General features: G+C 42.6%; 2 protein-coding genes across 6 annotated transcripts in view; one reads left to right on the top strand and one right to left on the bottom strand.

The window, feature by feature from the left end:
* fhod3a (formin homology 2 domain containing 3a) overlaps window positions 1-27,034 on the top strand; it is a 68,792-nt gene that overhangs the window by 36,626 nt on the left and 5,132 nt on the right. For 3 of the 5 annotated variants that reach the window (XM_050034958.1, XM_050034957.1, XM_050034955.1), the window contains exons 4-20: window positions 449-516; window positions 1,512-1,617; window positions 7,162-7,256; window positions 8,032-8,143; window positions 8,315-8,409; window positions 8,690-8,833; window positions 9,054-9,289; window positions 11,055-11,459; window positions 12,350-12,409; window positions 13,239-13,373; window positions 14,859-14,909; window positions 17,753-17,970; window positions 20,454-20,780; window positions 23,110-23,807; window positions 24,153-24,293; window positions 26,263-26,421; window positions 26,540-26,722. In XM_050034958.1, coding sequence (XP_049890915.1) covers window positions 449-516; window positions 1,512-1,617; window positions 7,162-7,256; window positions 8,032-8,143; window positions 8,315-8,409; window positions 8,690-8,833; window positions 9,054-9,289; window positions 11,055-11,459; window positions 12,350-12,409; window positions 13,239-13,373; window positions 14,859-14,909; window positions 17,753-17,970; window positions 20,454-20,780; window positions 23,110-23,807; window positions 24,153-24,293; window positions 26,263-26,421; window positions 26,540-26,722 — 3,233 coding nt within the window. The remainder of the gene's footprint in view (window positions 1-448; window positions 517-1,511; window positions 1,618-7,161; window positions 7,257-8,031; window positions 8,144-8,314; window positions 8,410-8,689; window positions 8,834-9,053; window positions 9,290-11,054; window positions 11,460-12,349; window positions 12,410-13,238; window positions 13,374-14,858; window positions 14,910-17,752; window positions 17,971-20,453; window positions 20,781-23,109; window positions 23,808-24,152; window positions 24,294-26,262; window positions 26,422-26,539; window positions 26,723-27,034) is intronic. The other 2 variants (XM_050034960.1, XM_050034959.1) reach the window with 1 other exon arrangement.
* Window positions 2,477-3,913, bottom strand: LOC126384080 (uncharacterized). Its single transcript, XM_050034961.1, has 2 exons — window positions 3,135-3,913; window positions 2,477-2,589 (listed from the first exon to the last, which is right to left on the bottom strand). The coding sequence occupies exons 1-2, from the start codon at window positions 3,889-3,891 to the stop codon at window positions 2,540-2,542; spliced, it is 807 nt and encodes a 268-aa protein (XP_049890918.1). The 5' UTR covers window positions 3,892-3,913; the 3' UTR covers window positions 2,477-2,539.

Raw genomic sequence — 27,034 nt, 5'->3', positions numbered from 1 at the left:
TGCAATGTGTGTGTATACGTGTGTCTGTGTTTGTGTGTGTGAGAGAGACCACGCACGTGTTGCTCTGGGAGTGAGGACACGGCGAAAGTGTGTGATGAAGTGCCTGCCTCAGGTGATCAGAGCCGAGCGGTGTGATTGGTTCCATCGACTCCCCGATGTTCCTCTACGTATCAAACTATTGTGCAACTTTTGCACAGCTGAGACTCATTTTCCTTCCAAGTTTTATTGATCTATATAAACACATGGGGATTAAAAGGTGCACAGGGGAACGAACAATGCAATCAGAGTGTGTCAAAAAAAAGGATTCAAGTCAGATGGAAACATTTGTCTAAAATTGTTGCTCATATTTTGTATGAGCTTTTTGAAACGAGTCACTCTGCTACGCCTTGGTACTGTTTGTTGAATTATAGACAAATAACCACTTCTTTGTCTCTCTGTCTCTCTCCAGAAAGACTGTATAACTCCAACGGACGTGACTTGAGAAGGGCTCTGTTCTCTCTAAAGCAAATTTTTCAGGTAACACACACACACACACACACACACACACACACACACACATATTTCACATGCAATTACTGTCACTTTGTTGTTGCAGAATACAGTTGGTTATTGTGGCCACCATGCGCCTCCATGATGACAGGGATCTCCATCAACGTGGCATTTCTCTCCCTGTGTGTGTATCTGTGTGGGCGTGTGTAGGTCTGAGTGTGTGTGTGTGTGTGTGTGTGTGTGTGTGTGTGTGTGTGTGGGTGTTTGCATTTGTGTTTGTGTGAATCTTTATTTTAAGATGAGACGAGTCAGTTTCTGGAACACACACACACACACACAAGACGACTCAAATATAATAACATAGAGTTCAGCAAAAAACAGCAATGTGAGAACTTTAAATTATAGCAGCATTTAGGTGCTATTGTAGGTATCATGAGTACAATTTGCACACACTTTAACGACCACAAAAATTTGACCATGTGACCACAGCGTGAAGTCATGTCAGTACATGATGGCAAATGCAGTGACACTTGAGTTACAGTTGAATAAAAACAACTATATTACATGTCCTGGTGATTCCACGGCTGCTGCATAGAGCTTTGTACTGACTGGTTTCTACAAAAATTACAAGTTCCATGCTCATTTCTTACAGAAAGTCATTGAATAAGTACAAATGAGACGTCAGAGCTTTGACAGTGCACCTGAATGCAACATTAGTTTAGCGGTGCTTTGTGTTTGGTCAGACAGCTTCCTTTAAGTTTTTTAGATAAGAGGCGATCTATCAAAAGCAACAAAATCACAAACAACATCATGGTTTTTGTAGTGTGTGTGTGTGTGTGTGTGTGTGTGTGTGTGTGTGTGATCCAGTGGGGGATTGAAAGTTTATGTACTGTCAGATTTGGTCCTAATCCTGCATATTACTGACACCATGTGGTAACAAAAGAGAATGCAATGTGTGTGTGCAGCCAGTCTACACTGTATAAACTATTGTATGCTCCATGCCTCTCACTGTCTTATTTCAGGATGACAAAGATCTGGTCCATGAGTTTGTGATGGCTGAAGGTCTGACATGTCTCATCAAGGTGGGAGCAGAGGCTGACCAGAACTACCAGAACTACATATTAAGAGGTATCATTTCGTTCATTCTCTGATCTACATAATCAGACACAGTGTTGCAAGAATGAGCACTGACATTACTGTGAAATATATTTAACAGATTGCTAAGGTCAAGGGGAAAAAAGCAAGAAGACCAGGCTGCTGCAGTAGGTCTACATGTTTAAAAAGAAAAAATGCTTTGTGTGCATTGTGCAACAGATGCAGCAGAAACTTTTTCTACAGTCCCGTCTGATTCTCCAAATGTTGTTTAATGATTTTAATCTGGAAAATGTAAATGAAATAGCATATAACAGCATTTAGTAATATAGTCGTTCTCAGGTCGGCTGACCATCAACGACAGAAAACTTGGTCATAAACTAAGAAGGGAATTGTAAAAACTGTAAAGGTTGCTTTTATAGATACTGAGCTCAAAGCTCATTCAATGAGAGGAAACCATCTCAACTACTGTACATATAAAACTAACAACATACTTCCATCTGTGTGGAAAACACTACAACTGAGGCTAGAAAAGAAAAGTATTTCCATATCAACTTTATTTTCTGCTTTACTTTGATCTCTGACTATCATAAGGACTCAAGATGTGTTTTCTTAATCTGTGTTTTTAATCAGACTTCCTTATAAAAAGAGAAGTCCATTTTCTGTACCTAAATCTTATCAAGCTATTTGTATTATACGACTATGGTCATTTTTGTTTTGTGCAGTTAGCACAGTTTCACAAGACACCTCTGTGGTCTGTGTCAGTCAGAGGTTAAACAGGAAACCCCCAACACCACAGTACCAATAAAACATTTAAGGGAAGAGATGATAAATAAGAGATTGATAACTCTTTATTTATATATATATATTTTTTTAAAAATTGTTACAATCATCAGAGCACTGGTACAATAAATCACCAGATAAAGATTTTCCTGTTTGCTCCACCGAAGCTTGTCCCTCAGTAGGGCACAGGCCGCCTTCCAGATACAGAGAAACTCCTCCATCTGTCTGTGCCCAAGTAAAAGTTAGGAAACAAAACATCTTTAGTTATTATTTACAAAGAGACTAACAATCACAAACTCAGTTAATCATCAGCTAATCATCGTCTTTATCATCAACCAGCCCCGCCCAGCCACTTCAAATACAGCAATCTTGTGTAAAATGACACATTTTCTTTGTAGTTTTAACAGAGCAATGATGACGTAGGACTCGTATTGACAAAAAAAAGTTTTCAGGCCTTTAAAGTAATGTCTGCATTACTCAGTAAAGCTATCACTGTGCAATTGAAACAGTCTTCTATTGGAATTTGTCAGTGTTGTTGATTCTAAATTGTACATCAAGAAGACAGTATGATAACAGACACAGGAAACTGGTCACGGCTTTGGCTGAGCTGGTGTTTTTATTCTATACTGAAATTGTCTAATAAATTCAATAAATCTGAACAAAGCTCTTGAAGAGCCTTTGAGCAACAGACAATTAGACACTTGCTCTGGCTTTATTTAAACAGTGTTTAAACTGCAGAATAGACCGAGTAAAGAATACCTTTAATTTACCTTTAAGTGATCCAGTTCCATTGTGATTGCTTTCATTGTTGTCACTGATTTCCTTAATCAGGATGCCATAAGGTCGAATCGAGCTCTCTGCTATCTGTTTCTCCTCCTCAGCAGACACTCCTTTGTGAACAGGAATGAGCCAGTAGTTAGATCTTTGGCAAATCTCTCTCTTAACAGGATTGATTCGATTTTGCAGGATCACTTTGTAACTTTTCCCCGTCGTCTTCGATGTGAAGGTTTGGGCATAGCACTCTTCCTCAGCAACACGTATGTCTGGTGTTGAGTAGATTCCTCTTCCATACGTAGCTCTATCACCTGCTTTGTAGTGAGCTGTGATGATGCCTTTGGCTCCACCTAAGCTTGTTCCATGGTAAGAAACAGGCCATTCTCCAGGTACAGAGCGACTCCTCCACCCGTTTGTGCCCAACCAGGTGTCTCCATCTGGATATTTACCTTTTACCTTCAAGGCCATGCGGTACCAACCTTTTGGGCGCTTATAAGGCTCATCACCTCTCAGGCACTCAGAGTCGGAGAAATTGGTGAAGTCGAAGTCATAACTTGGGTCAAAGAAATTTTTCTCATCAATGAAACGTTCAGTCACATAAGCCTGTCGTTTCCCAGTGATGGTGTAGAGATGAAAGTCATCAACAGACAAACTATTTTCTGTTGTCAGATATCCTTTCTTGTCACAGGGTTTAACGATTTGTCCAAGTATTGAGGACAAAACTTCAGCTCTCAAATTTGAGTCCAAATACATGGTCGAGGAGGATGATGGCAAAGCTGTTGTTTCCTTCTCTTGTTCTGGCGTGTGTGAGCAGAGCTTTTGTCACGCACACATTAATATGTACCACGCTTACAGAAGACGATTCTTTCACTTTCAAAATGTGTCTACCATCAACACAAGGAAACTTGTTTATGAATCAGGGGGAGAGTGGCACTGCAAAGATTTAAATACTGAGTTCAAAGCTCATTCAGTGAGAGGAAATCATCTCAACTACTGTACATATAAAACTAACAACATGCTTCTGTCTGTGTGGAAAACACCACAACTGGGGCTTGAAAAGAAAACTATTTCCATATCAACTTAAGGACTAGTATTATATGACTTTTGTTATTTGTGCAGTTTGACAGTGGCACGCTTCAGTGGTCTGTGTCAGTTAAACAGTTTTGAAATCTCTAAGGGGATTTCCTACAGAGACTCTAACACCCCAGTACTGATGAAATACTGAAGGGAATATACATTCACAACTCTTTATTCATATACTGGGTTGGGTGAAAAAGTAATAAACATGTTGTAACAGAATACCTGGAGTGAAGTTCAGTGAAAACCAAGTTACTGTGGAGTTAAAAGATTCAGAGCACTGATACAATAAATTATCAAATATTCATTTTCCTAATCACTGTTTGTTTTCTGAAAAATATTAAAGTAAAAATTAAATATTTTTAATTGTTATTCACAAAGAAATTAACAGTCAAGTACTCAGTTTGATCATCTTCATCACTGTGCAGATTTTTTACAATTTCATCTTTTCCCATCCAGGTTGTTGACAACTCACTAACCTGCAACACACATGTTGACAGTCTCTGTAGCAGATTACAACTACGGCTGCATTTCTTACGTCTGTGAGAGTTCATGGTGTTGATCAAAAATGGATGATAATTCTTTATTAGGCAGTCTTAGAGAGCCAAATCAGGTCACAGCTTGGTTCGGTAACCTCTCTGTGCCGTTAAAAAACAAACTGTTTCAATTGATCAACACTGCGCGGAAAATAATAGGTGTTTAAGAGCACATTTCCTTGCTGTGTATTTTCAACCAGGCTACTCTAAGTCAAGCCAATAAGATCCTCTCATGTTCTGCATACAGAGTACGAGCTGCTGCCCTCGTTGCAGACAGATTTAAAAATTCTTTCATGCCTCTGTCTTTAAAGCTTTTAAACAATGGCAGATAAAGTCAGATCTGGCATTGGATTATGACAATTTGCTGATTTGCATTTTTATAGAGGTGATTTTAGCAGATGATGTTATTAATTTATTTATCTTTTTGTGTTTCCTATCTCTATGTTGGGTGTAATAATGATTTGTCTATGTACTATGTTGTACGTTGCATTTCTATGGCTGCAATACAGGTGTAGGGCCCAAGACAAATTTCCCACTCTAAGTAACGTGTTTGTGGTGTTGATCGTCCATCCCAAGAATATTGGACACAGCTCTTTGTTCATCGGTTTATACTGGTGGTGGTGATTGTTTGAAAGTCAATGTAAATGTTGGATCGTAAAGCCTAAAATAAATCTCTTCAAAGGCTCTTGAGCAGCAGAAAAGTAGACCCTTGCTCTGGCTCTACTTAAACAGTGTTAGAACTAGTGATGTGACGTACGCGAACGAGCAGAGTCTTTGAACCGTCTCTTTGAAGTGAACGAGTGAACCGGCTCTTTAGAGTGAACGAGCCAGTTCCTAATTTATTTGCTTTTTGCTTTAATGTACTCTGTATCCATTAATTTCAGATTATTTGATCCAGAACAAGTTGAGAGAGATTAGTTTGTGAGGGAGAAAGACAGTGCAGCCACTCACTCGTTCACTTCAAAGAGCCGGTTCAAAGAGTCTGCTCGTTCGCGAACGTCACATCACTGTACCAACATCATTGCTATCATCAAGGTTCACGGGGTAATATTTTTGCTATTATAAAACACAGGGTCACCCAACGAAATGCAGTTGTATTCCCTTTGATGCTACACAAAAAATACAACAAAATAAAATAAACAATATTTCATGATGAAGTGGATGAGCATACTCCGTGGTGAGGGCATCCCAGAGCCTGAGAAAGTAGCAACTTCTTTAGTTTGTGGCAAATGGTACCCTTATTTTGCTTGCTGCTATCGTCGTTGTCACTTATTTCCTTAATCAGGATGCCATAAGGTCGAATAGAGCTCTCCACTATGTGTTTCTCCTCCCCAGGAGACACTCCTTTGTGAACAGGAATGAGCTAATAGTCAGATCTTTGGCAAATCTCTCTCTTAACAGGATTGATTAGATTTTGCAGGATCACTTTTCCCCGTCGTCTTCGATGTGAAGGTTTTGGCAAAGTCCTCTCTCTCAGCAACATGCATGTCTGGTGTTTTTCATACATAGCTCTACTGCCTGCTTTGTAGTGAGTTCTGATGATGCCTTTGGCTCCATCTAAGGTGTCTCCATCCGGATATTTACCTCCAACGTTCAAGGCCATGCGGTACCAACCTTTGGGCGCTCAAAAGGCTCATCACCTCTCAGACACTCAGAGTCATCAGAGAGATTGGTGAAGTCCTTTGGTCAAAGAAATCTTTCTCATCGATGAAAAGTTCAGTCACATAAGCCTGTCGTTTCCCAGTGATGGTGTAGAGATCAAAGTCATCAACAGACAAAATATTTTCTGTTGCCATACATCCTTTCTTGTCACAGGGTTTAACGATTTGTCCAAGAATTGAAGACAAAACTTCAACTTTCAAATTTGAGTCCAAATACATGGTCGAGGAGGATGATGGCAAAGCTGTGTAAGCTCTGTTCACTTGTCACAAGAACTTATATAGAGATGTCTCTTTCACTTTCATTCTGAAAGTTGGGGTGTAATACAATCCATCCTGTGCTTTGACATGCAGCAACAGCAGGGACGAACTAGAACACAGAAGCAGCTGCTTTCCTCTAAAAAGGAATAAAGTATCCATGTATCTATGGTGATACAGGTTTATTATCACATTTAATGCTTTTATATTTAATACACTGTTACTCCAGAAAAAAACATGATTAGCACGCCTCTCTTATCAATTCTCCTCCAATAAAAACTTTTAGATGCTTTCATAAAGACCCAAAGCATAAGGAAGGAAACTCTATCCCCTGATGGCTTTCCCTGTTATTTATAGCTACTGTAGATGGACCCGTGTGCTGCACACAGTTGCTATCGGGTGTGCTTGGTTTGTTTACAACAAAAGATGAATCATCCGTCTATATTTGTCCCGTCTCTCTAACTTTATGTTTCTTTCTTCTCTCCCTTTCTCAGCTCTGGGGCAGATCATGCTGTACGTAGACGGGATGAACGGTGTCATCGGGCACGCTGAGACGATCCAGTGGCTGTACACTCTTGTTGGTTCAAAGGTATAGTCGAGGATACGTACCGAAAAAAACAACCTCAATGTCCACACACACTGTCATCAGCTCTAAACTGGCCATTCATTGTTTTGTGAGCATTATTTTTAGCTGTCATACCCAGAAACCCACAAACAAACACATCTGCTACTGATTGTAGTCTGTGTCCTGACCTGAGGGTGGTGTCTTTATGGTTTTGTGGTACTTTCATAATTTTTGAAGGTACACTTTTGCTTTGCACTCGAAGTACAAGTCTTGATTCCTGTGACTGAAGCCCAACATTGCATTGTTTCTATCCTTTGGATAATTTTGGAAAAATCTTGTGACAAATTCTATGGCAACAGTATCTTTACACTGGCATTATTTAGGTGGCTAGGTGGCACTTCATTTACAGTGAGTTGACTACACAGCGATCAGTGACAAGACAAAATTCAGTTCCTGCTCCCCCAAATGGGATTTCCTGTCTTTGTTGTGGTGGTTAGACAGTAGCGTAGCTAAAGGAGCAGCAGTGATGTCACCAGCACCTTTCAGCTTGGAGTGACTGACTATGTATTTCCTGGCCACAAGTACTGCTACATCTATATCATGTAAATTTTGACTGTTTGGTCTAGACACACCTAAACAAAGTTGAGGATTTAATACAGTATAATATCATGATGTAAGAACAAGGGAAAAATAACCATAACAGATCTCAAAAATGGTGATCACATGACCATGTCATATCCATTACGTGCATTGTTTCTTTTCTCTGTGTGAGTTTCTTACGTTGTGTCCCCCCCTCTAGTTCCGTCTGGTGGTGAAAACAACTCTGAAGCTGTTGTTGGTGTTTGTGGAGTACTCCGAGTCCAACGCCCCGCTGCTGATAGATGCCATCACCTCCGTGGACGCCAAGAGAGGTATAAATAAGTCAACATGCACCAGCTGCTGAGGAACTTGTTCTCATTCATCTTTCTATTCCTGCACTATTTGCTGCAATTGTTTGGTTTGTTGCCCAGGTTAAGTTAAAGGGAGGGGTGGTTGGGTAGAGAGAGACTTCATGTTTTTCTTTGTAATGGACTGGTTTCTAGGATGCAAGCCGTGGTCCAATACAATGGAGATCTTGCATGAGAAGGATGGAGTGGACACAGAGCTGTTGGTCTATGCCATGACCCTCATCAATAAGGTGTGCATGTTTGTGATGTCTTTGTACCAAATGTTTATATGGTTATTTTTAAGTGTTTGTTATTAAAATCTTCAGTTATGCACAAGATGTCCCACATTTTTGAGCAGGTGTCTCGGGTCACACAAGTTTTAGTGGTGCTTGTTCAGGGATTTTCTGACCCAACCAAAATGAGATGACTTAGTATGCAATATTGCAGTGTTGTGGAATTTAGCTACCAAAATGTTTAAGATAAACTTCAGTTACACCTTGATAACTTCTTGGTCTCCCTTTCATTTTGCAGACACTTGCAGCGCTGCCTGATCAGGACTCGTTTTACGATATGGTGGATGGTCTGGAGGAACAGGGCATGGAGACAGTGTCCCAAAGACACCTGGGCCGGAAAGGCACCGATCTGGACTTGGTCGAGCAGCTCAACATCTATGAGGTTTGAGACGCACAAAGTCATAGGAACACATCACAGGAAAATATTGCAAACTGCTTTATTATAGATCAGACATCAGCTAGTAAGTGCTGCTCACGTCCAACGAATATGACTCCTGACAGTATTTTTAGTGCATTTGCTTAATGCTAAAACTCTCAGTGAGAAGCACCTGTCACCCTCCCCGCTCCACACACACTTCACACCTAATCAATTTTCCCCCCAGATGACCCTACGGCATGAAGACGGCGACGATGACAGCCAGCCTCCACCAACGGGACGCCGGGACCGCCGACGAGTCAGCCTAGGAGGTGGGGACAAAAAGCGTGGCCTGGAGAGAAGGCGGAGCCGCAGGGCCTCTCTTGGGCGATCCGGTCACGCCTCTCCCTGCAGCCCTGCGTCCCCACAAAGAGCTGGCTTCCAGCCTTTCAATGGACAGAGAGCTGAGGACATGAGCGAGAGGTGAGTGAAGGGGCAGATGAAGTAGTATCAAAATGAACTGACAGTACAGGGTGACTGAAACAGTGTCATAAAGGGGTTGATTTTCTGTAGGTATGAGGTTTACAGTTTATTCCATATTCCGAATTACACGATACCGGCAGGGCCCTACATGTGTTAACAGAGCCCTAGAAAGAAATTCTGACTGTCTTGTACCAACACTTTCTGCTCCAGAGCACTGTCAGGTGTCCTTCCATCCATGTAAGTTCAAAGGTCTTCTCCAAAAAGGCCAGCTGCTGACCTCTGTGGCCTTTTGCCTTTTTTTTTTTTACTACCACTGCCCCTCACCTACATGCTGTAACAGCTCCTAGTGTGTCTCATGTCACATAAAGCACTCTGAGTGGGTTTTTTTATTCTGCAATGAAACACTGGTGTAGACTTGTGCTCCAATAAAAGAAATAAAAAAAAAGTTCTCAGCAGCTGCACAGGCCTTCAGGGTTTGTAATTCTAATACGAGCTTACACATTATTAAACCAGCACAGGCTTATTTCAGTGCTGTGTGTGTATGCACAGAAAGGGGAATTTGGAGCCGGCTGTAGCTGTTTACCCAAGGTAAATCTTTCCTCTCTGTATCCTCCTCCCTTCATCTCTTTATCCTGTCAGCGTGTAACGTGACTAAAGCAGATTATGCCCCATGCTTCCACTAGTATTAAACTGCTGGTTGTGTGTAAGAGTGTGCATACGAGCACACATTTGTATCTTAAAAATGGAGTGAAAATGGACATGATTGTGTGTAAATCCACTTGCAAATGGTTTACTGAATGAAGTGATGGGTAAAATGTGTTATGTCAGAGACTGCTTCATATTATACATGCACACATAGAAAAACAAACATAGCTTTTATTGCCCGCCCCTTTCGTTACACACACATGGCTCTGTTCTTGTGGAACAACACCTGGCAGCACACGCCGACTCGACTGCAACAAGGCTCATCTGGTTTCACTAGACAAAGCTGTTTGGTGACACTGAGCTCAAGTCAGTCCTTCAGCCACAGCTTATTCTCCTCCTAGCATTCCTCCCTCGCTTCCTTTTCATCGTATTTCGTCTACTTGTGCATGTAAAACCTCAGGAGGCATGGAGTGAATGGGAAACATTCATCCCCCCCTTTCCCCTGTTTCATTTTTGAGTCTAAATTCTTTTGTTTTTCTATCACTTTATCTCAATCTCATAGATGTCATGTCCTCGTTTGTTGTTGTTGAGCGTCATAAATGTTTGTGTCATTTGATCTCATCTAACCCTCCATCTCTCCCCTCTCCATCTCTTCATTTCTTCAAAAGTGTGGTGATTTTCTATTTGCATGCTTTTCTCATGTATCACATCATCTCTCCCTCGGTCCTCCCCTTAAATGTTCCACCCATCCATCTATTCATCCCCCCTCTGCCTCCACAGAGAGGAGGAATGTGAGGATGGGATGGAGGAGGAGGAGGAGGAGGAGGAGGAAGAAGAGGAGACTCCAGTGACTGAGTCTGATTCGGATGAGCAGGAGGGGGCTGATACAGTGTCTAATCTGACCACCCTCAGGTATTTTAGGACATGGTGGTAACATGGAAATGTAGAGGGTTAGTATATATAAAGCAGCAAAGCTTTTTGGTTGTATATCTGGTTGGTGTGATCTACGTGTGGCCTTTGTACTTGGTTAAGTCTCTGGTGGGGTACATATGGTACTACTTCTCTTTCTTTTGCCGGGTTGCATCCATTTATCCCTCTCAATCCATTCCTCTCTTCCTAGACATCTTCCATCCATAGTTCACCGAACAACCGTCCAGTCCATCACCATCACTTCCAGAAAGGAGAATATAAAAGAGGAGGAGCAGAGGAATTGGACTGAACCACCTCCGGCACCCACCCTCCACTCCCCCTCTACCCCCACCATCTCTCCTCCCGTCTCCTCCCCTCTCAGCCCCCCGGCCCAGCCTTCCCTTCTGGCCACCCTGCTGGCCAGGAAGAGGTCCATCATCACAGTCCCAGCCACCAAGGAGGTCAGCCCGCCATCACGGGGCAGCACCCGTCCCTCCCCGGAACACCTGCCCTACCTGCCCCACTCCCCCTTCCACCTCTTCTCCTACGACCTCGATGAGGAGCCATCACCCCCGGCTCCACCCATTGAGGAGTCACCCAAAACAACGTCTCCCAGGTCAGACGGACAGCAGAGCTCAATCTCCCACGAGTTCAAGAAGCACAGAAAGCTTTCCTAGCACCTCTTCGGCGTTCTGCTTTTTCCTTTTTCAATTCCAACTTTCTGGCTTTTATCCTTGCACCATCTTGAATCTCTTTGCACCACTTTTGTTATTCATCACCTCCCCTCGTCACCAGTTCTTTTCTCTTCTTCGACTGCACAGCCTCTCACCTTCAGCATGTCAGTTTCTTATTATCACCTTTTGTTGCTTCACATCTCTTTTCTTAGTTCTGTCAATCCTTGGATAATCAGCACTTGTTTGCAACCCTCGCTTTGTTTCCCAATGCCACAGCGTTTCCCTTCTTTTCAAGAACAAGTACAGTGCCTGTATATCTGTGTAGTCTCGTTCTTTGCTTCTGAGTTTGATTATTTCAGTGGATTTTTCTCAACTTTACTTTCCCCATTCACTGTGTTGATGTGTAAGATTTTCTTCTCGATGGATAGGACCCATATATAGCCTGTTATGATAACCCTATATTCAGATGCTAAGACTTACAGCCCTGTTTGCTTAGCTAACTTACTGTTAGCTTAAAAAATAATATTGTTGCCTGCTGAACGACTTGTTAAGATAAATATATTTTAGTAAAGGGTCTTTTACAGATTCAAAGGAGACTCTAAGTGAGGCGGAACACCTTGCCTGGAATTTTCCAGAAACATGGGAATAAACACCACAGCCATTACAAATTAGGGTCACTCTGGTGTTGCACCAGCAGCATTCCTGTTATGTAACAAGGTGTCACATTCGTTCCTCGCCACCAGCTCTGCACAGGTCAGTTTGGTGTCGTGTAACTGCTTGACTGGAGAGGTCACTCACTGTCACCCATTTTCTCACCCCTTCTCTCACCCAGGAATGGAGGTCTCAGTTCCTACTCGTCTCTAAGCAGCCCGAGTACGCCCACCAACTCCAGGTGAGAGGACTCCACCGGCATGTGCCTGCACATGACATCCTTAAAATACACACTCGTGTACTGCAAACATGTTCGCATACAAGTTCACATTCATGTGTGTTTGCAGGATCAAACACACACTCACACGTGTGACTGTGTGCAGCCATGTGTTGCATTTATGGTGATGACATATTGATGTGAATGTGATCTCAGCTCTCTGGTTCCCCAGTTACTAAGTGGCTCCTATTACCTCCATGGAGAATAAAGTCATTAAAACATAATTTATGGTGCTTCACATACACACTGACACACATATAGAAGCTCTGTGTATGCAAGGAGCATGTGTTGTGTTATGTTCATGAACAGATTTAGCTGCTTGAACTATCATGTTGCATCAAAGTGGTGCAGCAGGAGCGTCATCTAAATCTTTTGTACATTGCTCTTGGAGGAAATGTTGATTGTCACACCGTAGTGAAGTAAAGTATTCCTCTGTCACTATCTGCCCCGTCTCTCTGCCCCGGCATAATTCACAAAAGATACTGTGCTAATGATATTACAGCACAAACATGCTCATGACGTTTTGCAGCTGAGTGCAATTTGCCTTTTTTTTGCGTCTGATTGCAATTATCCATGTGGCAACGTATGAATGTTGCCTTTGTGCCAAGAACACAGTAGGCAGAACAAAAGCAGAGAGAAAAAGAACATTTCAGACCACAAGCTGCAGGTCCGTACTGACGAGGTGTAGAGGCATTCCTCAAAGCTTCAGGCATGGAATTTAAATGTGACACAGAAAAAGTATATTTGGAGTTCAGTCTGTCTTTTTGTTTTCTTTCCTATCTCTTTCCTTCAGGCCTGCTTTGGGAGGTCTTCTGTCGTCCTCGTACCGACAACATCAGGAATCTCTGGCGGCTGAGCGAGAGCGCCGCCGCGTGGAGAGAGAGGAGAGACTGCAGAGGATAGAGAGAGAGGAGAGGAACAAGCACAGGTGAAGCATTGCTGGGCTTGTCTAGTCTTTTGCAGTTCAAACTGAGAGTATAGATTAAATAAAAATGTAACTAATCTGAAGGTTTAGTCCAACAGTTTAGTGTTATACCTCCGCAAATATTTGAGACTCACAAGAGAGAGATTAATTCAATAATAACTGAAACAATAGAGGCCAAAAAATATGGGTCAAAAGGGCTCCAAAAGCTCTGGAACAATTTCCTTATTGCAACTCAAAATTGGCTTTCATGAGATCCCCCTCTCCTAATCGTCCGCTAGTCGATGGTTCTCAAGTGTTGTTGTCACTGTGAGGCTGCAAGGCAAGAAAGTCACTGCACTCGGCCAAGAAATAGTCCTGCAAGTAACCCTCCGTAAAACCACAACTTATCGTTTTTACACCTCAATATTTGTACAGACTAAACAATTGAGACATGTTAATTAGTGAGCAGGCGGTTGGCTGTAGCAAAAATGAGTGTGCTATCGATATTTTCATCGAACTCAAGAGTGTTTACTTTAAGTATTTTGAGTGTTGCAGCCGCAGACAGTGACCATACAGTGTGAAAGATATACAGTACAATATAAATACTAATATAATGTAGATATTGATGGGTTGGAAGAGAGTTACTGTCCCAAGCAAAGGAGTTCAGGTATCTCAAGGTCTGATTAACGAGTGAAAGTAAAATGGAGTGTGAGATGAATAGGTGGTTTGCGGGCGCCATCAGGGTGAAGAGGAACCTGAGCTGGAATGCAAAGCTTTCGATTTACCAATCCATCTACCTCACATAACCAAACCCTCACTTCTGGTCATGAGCTTTGGGTAATGATCGAGTGAAGGAACTCGGACATTCAAAGGAGGCTCGGAGTAGAGTCGCTGCTCCTTCAAAAAGAAAGTGGCCAGTTGACATGATTCGGGTATCTGATTAAGATGCCTCCTGGGTGCCTTCCGTTAGAAGTGTTCCGGGTGTGTCCAACTGGTAGGAGGCCCCGGGGCAGACCCAGAGCACGCTGAGGGGATTATATATCTCATCTGGCCTGGGAACACATCGGGATTCCCCAGGGAGAGCTGGAAAGCGTTGCTTGGGAGAGGGATGTATGAAGTATTTTACTCAGCCTGCTGCCCCCGCAACCCGACCCCGGATAAGCAGATAAAAATGGATGGATGGATGTTAATAGATTATTATAGAATAAATAATATTATCTTTTAAAGCAGGGAATAAATACAACTCAACAACAATTAATAAAGAAAAGAATAAGCATGCCTGCATAAATGAAAGTATAAAGTATTTGATACTCTTTTAAAAAGACTAAATGGACAGTATCAATGATTTTACCATACAAAACGTGGATTTTGGGTTACGCCAATACCTTAACTGCTTGTGTGCATGATGTGCAAACGTATCATATTCACAATGACAGGTCTACAGAGGACTACACTGGCGCAGAGTATTATTATTAAGTTCAAAATGTTCTCTCTGTGTGTTTCTCACAGCCGCGACTATGTGGATAAAATGGAAGAGGCCAGGCTCGCACGGGAGGAGAGGTAAGTGTGTGCACTAAATCAAAACAGCGCACACTCACAAAACAGCTGAAGCCTCGGGGAATATGTTTCAGCCTGTGGTTTGGGAAGCTCAGTAACAGTGTAATTGTTTTCAGGTTAAAAAGGTCGGGGGGATACTGAACCGATTTTCTTTGCTCTGTCTGCCTGTTTTCTCTTTTCTTAAGGAGCTGTATTTAACTGCCGCACTTTGCCAAGGGCCTGATTGTTTTGGCTGCATGCTGTGAGAAAATCAGATTCCAGGATTCGTCAAGCTTTTTTACACTGAATGCACGTGCGCGTACACAAACACATGTTTTACTCGAGCACGTGTGCGTTTAAACACACACACAAAGAATTTTCATGAGGCTAATAAATATATGTTCGTGTGCAAATGGGAATCACTGGAAGCAAGAGGTTTACTCAAGAGGGTATGTGAGGTCACGATCAGATTCAGGACTGATCGTACTCGATGCAGCCATATATTACACAGCGACTCAGAATCCCTCTCCAACCCCTTTAACCTGAAAACTATTACACTATAGCATTATGCACTGTGCCAAGTGCTGTCGCTTTTCCTGTAGGCTCAGAGCTGTTTCGCCCTCAATTTAAAGCACCGCTGATTCAATAACACACAATGTCAGAGAGTCAGAGCGAAAAGAAGAATAAACCGAGAGCAGCTTGATTCCACAAAAGATGGAGGAAACAAGCACAAGACAGACAGAGGTGGAGATAAGCAGCTGAGAGAGCACGTTGGAGAGGTATTCACTGGAGAGGTTAGTGTATTCATGGTGTATTTCATGGTTATCAGGACAACATGAGTTTTTTCCTTCAGCTCACTTCCCTGAGCGACGTATCTGTCTGACAACATACATCACTGTAACCAGTATGAAACATAATGGCCGTAATGACGGAAAACTGTGTCCAAAAACGATTGCTGACACACTAGAGTTGGATTGAAACTAGATTCCTGAAGCATGTAGCACATTGTTTTGGTTTGGTAAAGCCACCGCACCTGCAAAGTAACATTTCCATCAGCCTCATTTGTACTGTGTTTTGCTAATTATTTAGTTGCTAGTTGCAAAGTGCTAATTAGCAAATGTTCACATGCCAACACCCCAAACTACAGGGGTGGTTACAATCACACTGCAAGCCTTAATGCTCAGTTTGAAGATATTGCTCAGATCCCATTTTTATGTTTGGCTGTTCATATTATTTTTTAAAATGTGGCTAATATCATATTCCAGTGTAGACTGGTTACAGTCCTGCACTGACCCACATGCGACAAAGAACAATAAAAGCATGCTGTTGTATGTTGATGTGCAGTGAAAGCCAGCGAATTTGTGAGCAGATGATAACAAGGACGAAGATGAGGAGATAAAGAGCCCAATTTTTAATTATGGCTTTTGTGCTTCTACACGGATGTGTGTGGATGCAGAGTCCGAAGCAGAAGTGATGGGATTGTGATGTTAATGGCCTCACTGAAACAGATTTCAAGAGTTACTTTTAACGACATCCGTCAGCGCTTCTCCACAAGACTCACAGCATGACATGCAGAGATGTAAATGCAGCATGAATTCCGATATAATGGTTCAGAGTGGGGTCCCATTGCAAAAAAATCAGGTATCCAATTTAGGACCACATATGAAAATGAGAACTGAAAAGATCATATTCCAAAACCAATTTTGGGCCATTTTTTCCCGCAGTCTGAATGTAGCCTTCGATGGTGAACATGGTAAACATCAACATGCTAAATGTGTTAGCATGTTGATGTTTTAGCTCGTAGCATTTAGGGATGAGGGGAAAAAATTATACAGCACAGCATTGTGATATTTTGTGTGGCAATACTGGATCGATACACAGATGCCAAGTATTGATTTTCTTATTATTTAAATTATTAATGTTACAAATACAAATTAAATTTTAAGAATAAAAAAATCAATTGCTTTTTTTTTTTCAATTTAATAGATATTTTTTGCTGCAATAAGAATGGCTGAAGGAAGAAACTTTATAACTAACTTTATTCACTCTTAATCCCATGCACATACACACAAACACACACATTTATTGGTATCTGGTTTCCCCAGTCCTCTGAAGTGGCCTGATGCTAATGAACTCTGAACAGAAGCTCCACACATTCATGGTATGGTGGGAAAGAGGAGGGGTTAGAGACAGAGAGAGAGAGGGGGAGAAAGGTTTGACTCAGTGCCATAAATCTCTGCTCTGGCTGGCAGGTTGAGTGGTAAAGTTTGGTAGGGGGAGAGAGGAAGGAAGAGAGGAAGAGGGAGGACAAGAGGAGACAGGATAAGGACAAGGGAGGAGAGCTCATCGAGGCACATCTTGAACAGGTTTACTCTGATTCACTTCTGATGTTTGGCATTTCAGCAGCCAAACTAGCATTAACTTCTTCTTCCCATCTCTCCCATTCTTCTCCCCTGTCATTCTCCTTCCCTCTCCACTCTCCTCCATAACACTGCCTCTTCTTCTCCAAACTCCCTCTGGTTGCATATTTGGACTGCTTGTGATAGCTAAGAATTTGGCTAGACAGGAGAGGAGAGGAGAGCAGGATGGTGGAAGTGTTGCCTGCAGGACTTGAGTGATGACTGCTTTGTGGGCGATAAATGGGGCAAGGTAGAGGATTGGCATGGCAGGTCTGAGTGTTTTTAAGGTAAACAAAGATAGTCAGAAGTTTGTGCTAAATTCAAGTAAATGGGCAAAGTGGTAACTAGTTTAAGGCAATTTGGCAAAGACCACCACTGAGAGCAGCGCTGCGTAGAAAGGCGAGACAGAAGATGCATTGTAGTCTATTTTTGCCTCCTCTGATCCTCCCTCTCCTCCCTCTCTCTCAGGTATAAGAACGTGGAGCGTCTGGCAGCGGAGGAGTTCGAAAGGGAGCACGTCCGCGTGTCAAGGACTCGCCCCGACCTCAACCTGACCTTTGAGCCTTCGGAGGCCTGGCCCTCGTCATCTCGCAGCAGCACCCCATCCTCCTTCGCCTCCCAGGAGGACGCAGAGGCTGACCTTGAAGCCCAGACCCCCGCCACCCCTTACACACCCTCTGAGACTGGTAGGACAACTGAGAATACTGTTTGATGGCGTAGATGTTATATAATGAAGTGCTATGCGCAGTATTGAGTAATAACATGGTGTTTCTGTGGGGATGTGAGTTATTAACAAGTCCAAAGTGCTCAGATGGAGAGATGTGGTAAATGGAAAATAGTCTTGTAAACTGATTGATAAACTGCAATAGTTTCTCCTCTTAGTACTGTTTGCACTATACTACTATGACCACTACTATTAATATGAACGAAAAGGGTTATAGAAAACAATTTGTGGTCTTATTATGCATAACAGTGGCAGAAACATTGAATTTAACAAACCTTAAAGATAAACAATGTAGGAGTTTCCTAAAGAACAATGTATAGACTCATAAAGAAGTAATTCCTATCAATCGTCACTTATGACTTATCAGAATTTATCTCCTCTCTTCACCTGTATATTCTTATTTTCTTCTGATTTTCTGTGTTTGGGACGTTTATGTCCATGTACCCCCACAGCGCTCAGGTAGGGTTGGGGCTTTTTAAAAAGGTAGCAGATGAAAACAAGATTGAATCTGATGTCGGCTTTTACTTTCACTTTCGCTGGCGAAGTGTGTGTACAAACTGTAACTGACAATCCCACACAGTATACCTATAAAGTAATAATCATAGTTGGTTTAGCGACATCTTTGGTTACCTTGGTAACAGTAATCATGGTTCTAAACTGTCATACTTACAAACACTGCTTGAGTAGCTACATTGTAAAGAATCTAGTAGAAGAGAAACAAACGGGTGTATCTGTTTACAGTGCAGCCAAACAAACTCTTGTTGTTATTACTTGTACTGTTATTACTTGTTGTTGTTACTATGTACAGATCTCATAGATGAATGTATATATTGATTAGCTATTGCGACGTTAATAGCTTAAAAAATGAGAGGCTTCGACTTAAAATCTCGAGGATTATAACTTTAAGGTGGTGTCTGACTATGTTTACATGTTTTTGCCATTATCCTGAAAAAGACAATATTCCTGCTAAGCTGTTTACGTGACTGATTAAAACTGATATTCCACTAATATTCCCGTTTACATGCAGCTGTGCGTACTCTGACTACTGTGCCCCAACATGTCATTTATCACGTTAAAATGTGGAAAAGTGAAACGTCTGTCACTTGTGTTTTTAAAACAGTTTTCCACCTGTGTCGGACTTGTTCAGCCGTGCAAACACAGCCTCCCTCTTTCATTCCTTTATCCACCTTCTTGAAATCGTCAGCGTTGCAATATCTGTGCATATCTGAAACCCTGTTTATATCCCATTCTCTCACAATGTTTGAAAGTAAGTTTGTTTCTCAATCCGACTGCAAACGTGGGCTTTTCTTTTGGGCGTGCATCTCTACACCAGTCTCGCAAACTGTTAGCGAGTTGGTTTGTGTACAGGGTATCCATGACAACGCACAGAGCTGACCGTAAACAGGCAAGATGGCGTGTGCCGCAAACTGTGGTAAAACCCTCAACTTAGCCGGATTTTCCAAACGCACTGTATACATGCCCAAGGAAATGCTATTAAAATCTGAATACCGGCAAACTCCACATCTCTTTATTGGAACATGCTTCATTCGCCTTATTCACAATACCCAAATAAAATATGCTTTTTAAGTGACCCGTATTAAATTTGGAATATTGTCATATTCAGAGTAATGGTGAAATATTAGTGTGCATGTAAACGCACCCTGTGTCAAAGATTTCAGAGCACTTGAATGACTTTGAATTCTGCTGGTTAACACTTTGGGGACTTATAATTAAAACCAGAAGGTCACCAGTTCAAGTCCCAACAGTGCGCCACAAAGCAATCATTCTTAACCTTAAATTGTTTCAGTTTGCAGCCTGACATTTAAATTAGCATGCAGGCCCGAGCAGAAAAGGGGAGGCGAGACAGATTGTGGAAAATACTGAGAAAGAGGAGGGAACACCATCGGGGGTAGGAGGGCAGAAAAAACACACAGAGAGAGGATATGGGTGAAAGGGTCGAATGGGTTTTTGAAAGACCTTTTTGAAAGTGTAATGCCAAAACATCTTGTGTAAGAAAAAAGCCTTGTTTTGGAGCAGAGGGCATGCGCAGCCACGAGCTGAGGTACTGTAGCTCACTTAGGCGAGTGTATGAGGCCTCACAGTGTCGTGTTATTCTAACCCTGCCTGCATCACTGCATGGACTGTACTGTTGAGTTACGTGTTTGTGTGTGTTTTGACATAAACAGGAACTTAATTCTTCATTTCCTGTTCATATCCTGGTCCTGCAACAACCTGGCTTTCTGTACCTGCCATATTGTTTACATTAGCGTATGGGTGTGTGTTTTTGTTTTTCTTATTAGTGTGTGCGTGAATGTGTGTTGATACAGGGGCGTCACATGTGCAGACATCAACGCCGGCCATGTCACATGTTTGAAACCGTATTTCATTACAGAAAGTAAACAGCCATTTAAGAGAAGAAAGTAACAGATTTTTTTTATGTGACAGGAGAGGCGGATGACTCCAGTGCCAGTGTAGAAACAGAGGAAAAAGAGGCCACTGGTGAAGAGGAGGAAGAACAGAAAGAGGAGGAAGCGCCAGAGGAAGTACAGGAGGAAGTAGGGGAGGAAGCAGCAGCAGAAAAGGAGGAGGAAGGAGAAGAGTGTGAGCAGGAACCAGAGAAGGAGAAAGAGGAGGCGGAGGAGGACAGCGGCATCCTGAGCGACAAAGAGCGACAGAATGAGGAAGTGAATGAGAAGGACAACTGCTCTGCCTCCAGCATCTCCTCCGCCAGCAGCACTCTGGAGAGAGAGGAGAGGGGGAGCAGTGAGAATGGTGGGTAGTTTTGCACTGCACTGTGAACTAACATTCAAGTTTCAAGATCTAGTTTTAAGTCAGTAAGATGCTTTTAAGGATTTTATTCAGCTTTCATTCTCTTGAAATAATTGAAATTATTAGCTGTATTCTGACATGTATTTTTAATCGTTATTCAAAATTAGGTTTTGTTAATGGCACTAAATGACCATGTTTTTGCCAATATAAAAAGCATCACCCTTATTCAAAACTTAAACTGTTTCACACAATTACAGCCATGTTAAAACTGTGGAATATTTAATCTACAGTAATGCTACTGAGCAATGTTTGAGTGGGTGTTGTGCTGCAGACAACAGTGGATGTAAACCCTCAAGTCAAGACCGACAGTCTATTGTAGTCTGAAAACAATGGACAGAGGTCGACACAGGAACTAACGAGTACACCTCCCAAATCTCACTAACGTGTTGTGTGACCTGTGTGTCAAGCAATTTGATCAGGTTAATTCACCACCTTTTGGGACAAACAGATAAACACACAACATATAAACAAATAAAAAGCCATGCGAACATCTTAAAGCGACCCTTGTGCACATTTGCCTGCAGCCCAGAGAGGTGTTTTTAGAGGTTTAGAGTTGGCGCACTCTATGCTGGACCATGAAAGAAAAAGGGTCAAAATTTTAGGTGTCAAGCCAAAACCAAGATCTCCCTGATTACATGGTCACGGTCATTTTTTCATTTCAAAAAACTGCCTCAAGAGCCACAAACAACATGATAAAATTGCTAAGAGGCGGGCGATGTATCGATTGTACTCAGTGTATCATGACTTGTTCCATTTGGGATGTATAGAATGACTGATCGGGAGTGTCATGTATAAATTGTCACTTTGTTGGGGGGGGCGGCATGAGACTTAAGGCTAGTTCACATTACACGATTTTCACCCCGATTTTGTGTCGCGGAGACTATCATAATCTTTTGAATGTTCATACCTGGCGACGTGTGTTTCTGTCAGCGGGACTCTCACCAGCTGCGTTACGACCTGTGTGTGCACACCACAAGATTTCTCCACCGGGCCCTCGCCGACAGAGCCCCAGATAACGTGGTGACGTCACCAAACTTGGAGATGACACATCGTAAAGGCATGGATATTCTTTATTATCCTGGGTCCAAACACAACGCGCTCCCCGTGATCCTATGGATGCCGCCATTGTTGTTGTTGCTTGCCGGCTTGTCAGTGTTGCCAGATCTTGGGAGAGAAACAAGCAACCAGGGCTATGGAAACAAGCCCAAAAGAAGCGACTATCATGCATTTAAATAACTTATTAGACGGATATATAGAGAGAAAGGTGACGTTTAGAGAGCAAGCCCAAATAACCAACTCCACTTTAGAAACACACCAAAAGTCGCGGCTAATAAGCGGACCTTGCAAGTGGCAACCCTGCAGCTTGTCCTCCTCACATTTCTTCCGTCCTCCTGCGTGCTGACGTGGGACGTATCCCATCTCTCATTGGCTGATGCTCTTTGTCAGTCGTGTCAGACTTCTCCAGTTTTCTAGCATGCCAGATATCCAGTCCCAGTCACAGACGAGGGGGCGACTTGCTCGTAGGCTTGTTCACACATGAAGACTCGTCGTGGCAGACTATCTGCCAACTCACCTCCGACCCAAGGTGGCTCTCAAGATCCTCTGCACTCACCTCCGACCCAAGGTGGCTCTCAAGATCCTCTGCAACGTCAAAGTCGCCGTGAAAATAGTGTAATGTGAACTAGGCTTTACACACACACACTCCCCCATCCATCTAATCACTCTCTCCTGGTTGATAGTGTGTGAGCATATGAGGAAATATTATTGTTATATGAACTGGAGAGCAGTTTGTTTGTTTCCAGCTAACAGTGAATAACTCCTCACGCACTGCTGTCCGCTGCTTTCCCCTAATTGCTAACACCAGTTGAAGCTTCAAGTTCACAGCAAAAACATCCACAAACCATCCTGAGATGAGCTGAGTGCTTCAGTATAAGAGCGCCGCTTTGATTTATTTCATTAATCCAGTACTTTTTTAACTTTATTATAACAGTGAACCTGCAGTGGTCGAAACATGTTGGCTCTTTTAATGATTTAGCCACTGCAATAAAGGCTTTTTAACATTTCCCTCCTCATTTCTCCTCAGTATTTTAGTAGTCTACAGTAGTTTAGAGGAGATTTCAAAATATCAGCATATTATCGCATAAACTGTGTAAGATGACATAACCTAAAAACATTTAAGATATCACAAATATGCCATATTGTCCATCAGCTCTTTCAGTGAGCACTCTTTCATATATCTCTCTCCTTTTAACCCCATCAACCTCTCTCTCAGGCCTTAAGGAGGCAGAGGTGAACGAGCAGTGCAGCAAACTCCTCAACAGCAAGCTCTTCATGCTGGACATGCTGTACTCCCAGAACAAGAAGCCCAGTGATGAGGAGGAAGAGGAGGAGGATGTGGAGAAGGAGAAGGAAAAAGGAGAGGGGGAGGACAAAGAGGCGCTGGAGGATGCTGACGTGCAACCGGACGACAACCAGGAGAGCGACCGCAAGGCTGACAGGACAGAGCACCATGGGACCATCCGACCGTTCGCCGAGCGGTTTGGAGACTTGATCAAGGACCTCGGTTCGCCCCACCCTCACCCGGATGTCCCAGCCAACGAGCCCCCTCCTCCACCACCCAAAAAGGAATCAGATACAATCTGGGACCAGCTCCTGGCCAGCCCCCGAGAGCTGCGCATTGGGGACATTAACTTCACCGACCTGACGGAGGAAGATGACAAGGACATTCTGGATGCTGTTTTGATGGGAGGATGCGGTGACCTCCCGCCCCCACCGCCTCCTCCACCCTGTATACCCCGCTTCCCACCACCTCCACCCATGCTAGGCAGCTGCCCCCCACCCCCTCCACTGATTGGAATTATGAGGCCTCCTCCTCCTCCTTCCTTCAGTGCCCCAATTCCAGTGCCTCCTCCTCCAGAGCCTCCACTCTTCAACAAGAAGAAGAAGACAATACGGCTCTTCTGGAGTGAGGTAAGTCATGACACAACTACTGTTTCCGTCAATCAGATACAGCTATCATTGTTTTTATCCAGTGTCACACAGCATTTATTCAGAAGATGATAACTGAAGGTAGAGTGTCATTCTTCAGAAATATTTGACCTGTGTTGTTGGCTGGAGTTCCTGCAGATCAAGAGCTCTTAGAAGACATCATGTTTTCATTTACCAGATACAATTAAGGAGTCATCACAGACACAGTGCTGTTCTTTGTGGTTCTTTGTGTTCGGAGTCTCTCATTTACCTCTTTTATTGCAGGAAAGGGTTGTCTGACACATGTCTCTACCTAATGTAGTCGACTTTTGCTCTGTTTGTGACCAGGTGCGTCCGACAGACTCTCAGTACAGGGACTATAAACGGAGCGGAGACTCGCTCTGGTCCAAACTGGATCCAGTGAAAATTGACACAGCCAAACTGGAACACCTGTTTGAGTCGAAATCAAAGGAAATGCCAGTTACAAAGGTAAACAACCAGTGCCTGATCTGGGTTTAAAGAAGATAAGGACACAAATTTATCTTCTCACTGTATGATACGAAATGTATGCATTACTAACCCAACAAAGTGCTGTTAGTGTGTTTGTTCATGTTTCATCACATCATTGAGGTTTCACAAAAAGTTGTACTTCATGGCCACTACACATTACAAATTTATATTTGTCTGTTAGTCGTTGATCTTCAAAGGTGGTTCCACCATACCAGATTAAAAAGAGGGCAAAGAGATCTTTATCACAAACACCTTTCCTTTGCCAGTCCATGGGTTTGGTGTCCATCATCTCCAGAACATGGAAGTTGTTGAATGTTTTAACGGTGTGTCCTGATCCTGATCAAACATGGGAGGTTTGAATCCTTTGTAATTCTCTCAAAGCCTCTAAATAAGAAAAGTATGGTCTGCTAGCATGGGGAGCTGAAACCAGGCCTCCCGCACTTTGAACTCCGAGACTTTGGTTAGAGCCGAACCATTTTAGTAACTAACCTCAACTCGGCTTCTGTTTCACACGTACTGTGACTGTATGATGGTGGTCTCCAGCTATAGTATGGAAACAGCTCAAGCAAAGCTGCCAGTTAATGAGAGAAATCAGGGTTTAAAGGACCACCAGAATACTGAAGCCGTCAGAGGTCAGGGCAAACTCTACTGAGACTGTTTGGCAGACTCTCCTTTGGTTCTACAGTTTTCTTACCTCACCCATCAGAATGTAGAGTTTCTGTTTCAGATATTAAAGATTAGAGACTTAAAGGGTTCAAACCAATTTCATGTAGATTTTCACCCTTTGTGGTTTGAATAATTTGGTTAGGTGTATTTCTTGGTTGTACAATGATCAGTCTGTACTGGATTTAAAACGTTGCTTCTTTTCGATCTCTTACCAGTTTTATCCATCTGATTAATCTTCTCACAACCAACATTATTCCAGAGCTGCAACAATTAGTCAATTAATTGATAAGTTGATCAGAAAAACTAATTTTTTTCTGATATTTTATTGACAAATTCATTATACAAGGCAACAATAGGCAGTAATTGATAATGGATTAATCATTAGTTGCAGCCCAATCTTGGCGCCCATCGGCTGTTGGTCTTACCACAATAATCCTCCGGTGGCAACAGCCAATATTTCGGGGCTTTTGATGTAGCCAGCAGATGTCCAGTCTAAGACCTCCTCATTTGATTAACAAACAAAAAAACTAATAAAAAGCCAAATCATCCATAAACGATAGCCGATGGATTCCTAGACTGCATTTAGACCAACACAAACTGTTTAGTTGCCACACAATCGTCATTCGTCAGTACAACTCGGACCACAAACAGAAACCATAATGCTTCCAATACCAAAATCTTGTCCCGTTGACAACAGATTCTGCATACATAGGCTCCATGTTTCACTTCCTTGAGTACATCTCATTAACAAGTATGTTAATCTATATTCTATAAAACACTCAAACAGGCATTAAATATAACCAATACATTGAAGAATTTTCAATGAAAATATAAAAACGTTAGTCCTACATATCATTATAGCGTCAACTGTAAGATGTAACAACTCAGTAGTGCCAGAGTCGCACTGTAGTGTAAGTCTTCCAGCCTCCATAGGGTGGGTATAAAACTTCCTGGGGGCAGTAACCAGGTCTTAACACCTACTCTGTTACACGTTTATGTGCTGACACATTACAACTTCCTTATATTTACAGCCTATAATAGCCTCAAGTGCGGGTGAGGTCATGTGTTCACATGCAGTGACAATATGACTTCAGACTTATGCAAACACCCACATAAACACACATACTGTAAAGACTTAACTGTAATGGTATTTCCGGCCCCTACGAGCTGCAGTCAGTGTAACCTGAGCGATGATCCCTCTAATCCTTACAAACCCATAAAGCAGACCACACTGAGAAAAGCGACACAGAGCAGTGACCCTCGATGTATTTTTGTGTACCAGAAAACAGCAGCAGACGGCAAACGTCAGGAGATCATCGTTTTGGATTCAAAGAGGAGTAACGCCATCAACATCGGTCTGACGGTGCTGCCTCCTCCTCGCACTATCAAGACGGCCATCCTTAACTTTGACGAGTACGCACTCAACAAGGAGGGCATAGAGGTGAGGGATACAGACGATGGTGAAAAAGAATTCCCAGATCCTTCATCCCCTTATTTAACACCCGTCATCTGTATAAATACTGCCATCCTCTCTGATCCCAATTTGTCCTTGCCCTCAGAAAATCCTGACGATGATCCCCACAGAGGAGGAGAAGCAGAAGATCCAGGAGGCACAGCTGGCCAACCCTGATGTCCCACTGGGCTCAGCAGAGCAGTTCCTCCTCACTCTGTCCTCCATCAGCGAGCTCTCTGCCCGACTCCAACTATGGGCCTTCAAGTTGGACTACGAGGCAACCCAGAAGGTCTGTATAAACATGGACAGTGCTGTTGTGATTAGATCAAACTATAACAACTTGGAAAAAAAGAATAGGTAGATTCTTTTCATAAGAATGTAGAGGAGGGAAGGCCCAACCACATTACTGTCTTTCAGAGGCCGTAACGGGTTTGGAGGAAGGGGCCCTTATACACTCTAAACTTTAGAAGTTTGAATAGGCTTCTGACCAAAACACAATAATTAAGACATATTAATGACAAGAAAAACTTGACACACACTTCTGAGCTGCATCTCAGATGAATCTTGAGGTTCCAAGCTTTTTAGATGATGTGTACCACCT

Source organism: Epinephelus moara, chromosome 22, assembly GCF_006386435.1.
Source record: "Epinephelus moara isolate mb chromosome 22, YSFRI_EMoa_1.0, whole genome shotgun sequence".
NCBI lineage: Eukaryota > Metazoa > Chordata > Actinopteri > Perciformes > Serranidae > Epinephelus > Epinephelus moara.
The sequence above is the reverse complement of the archived record's forward strand: the minus strand, read 5'-3'. Positions and strand labels throughout refer to the sequence as shown.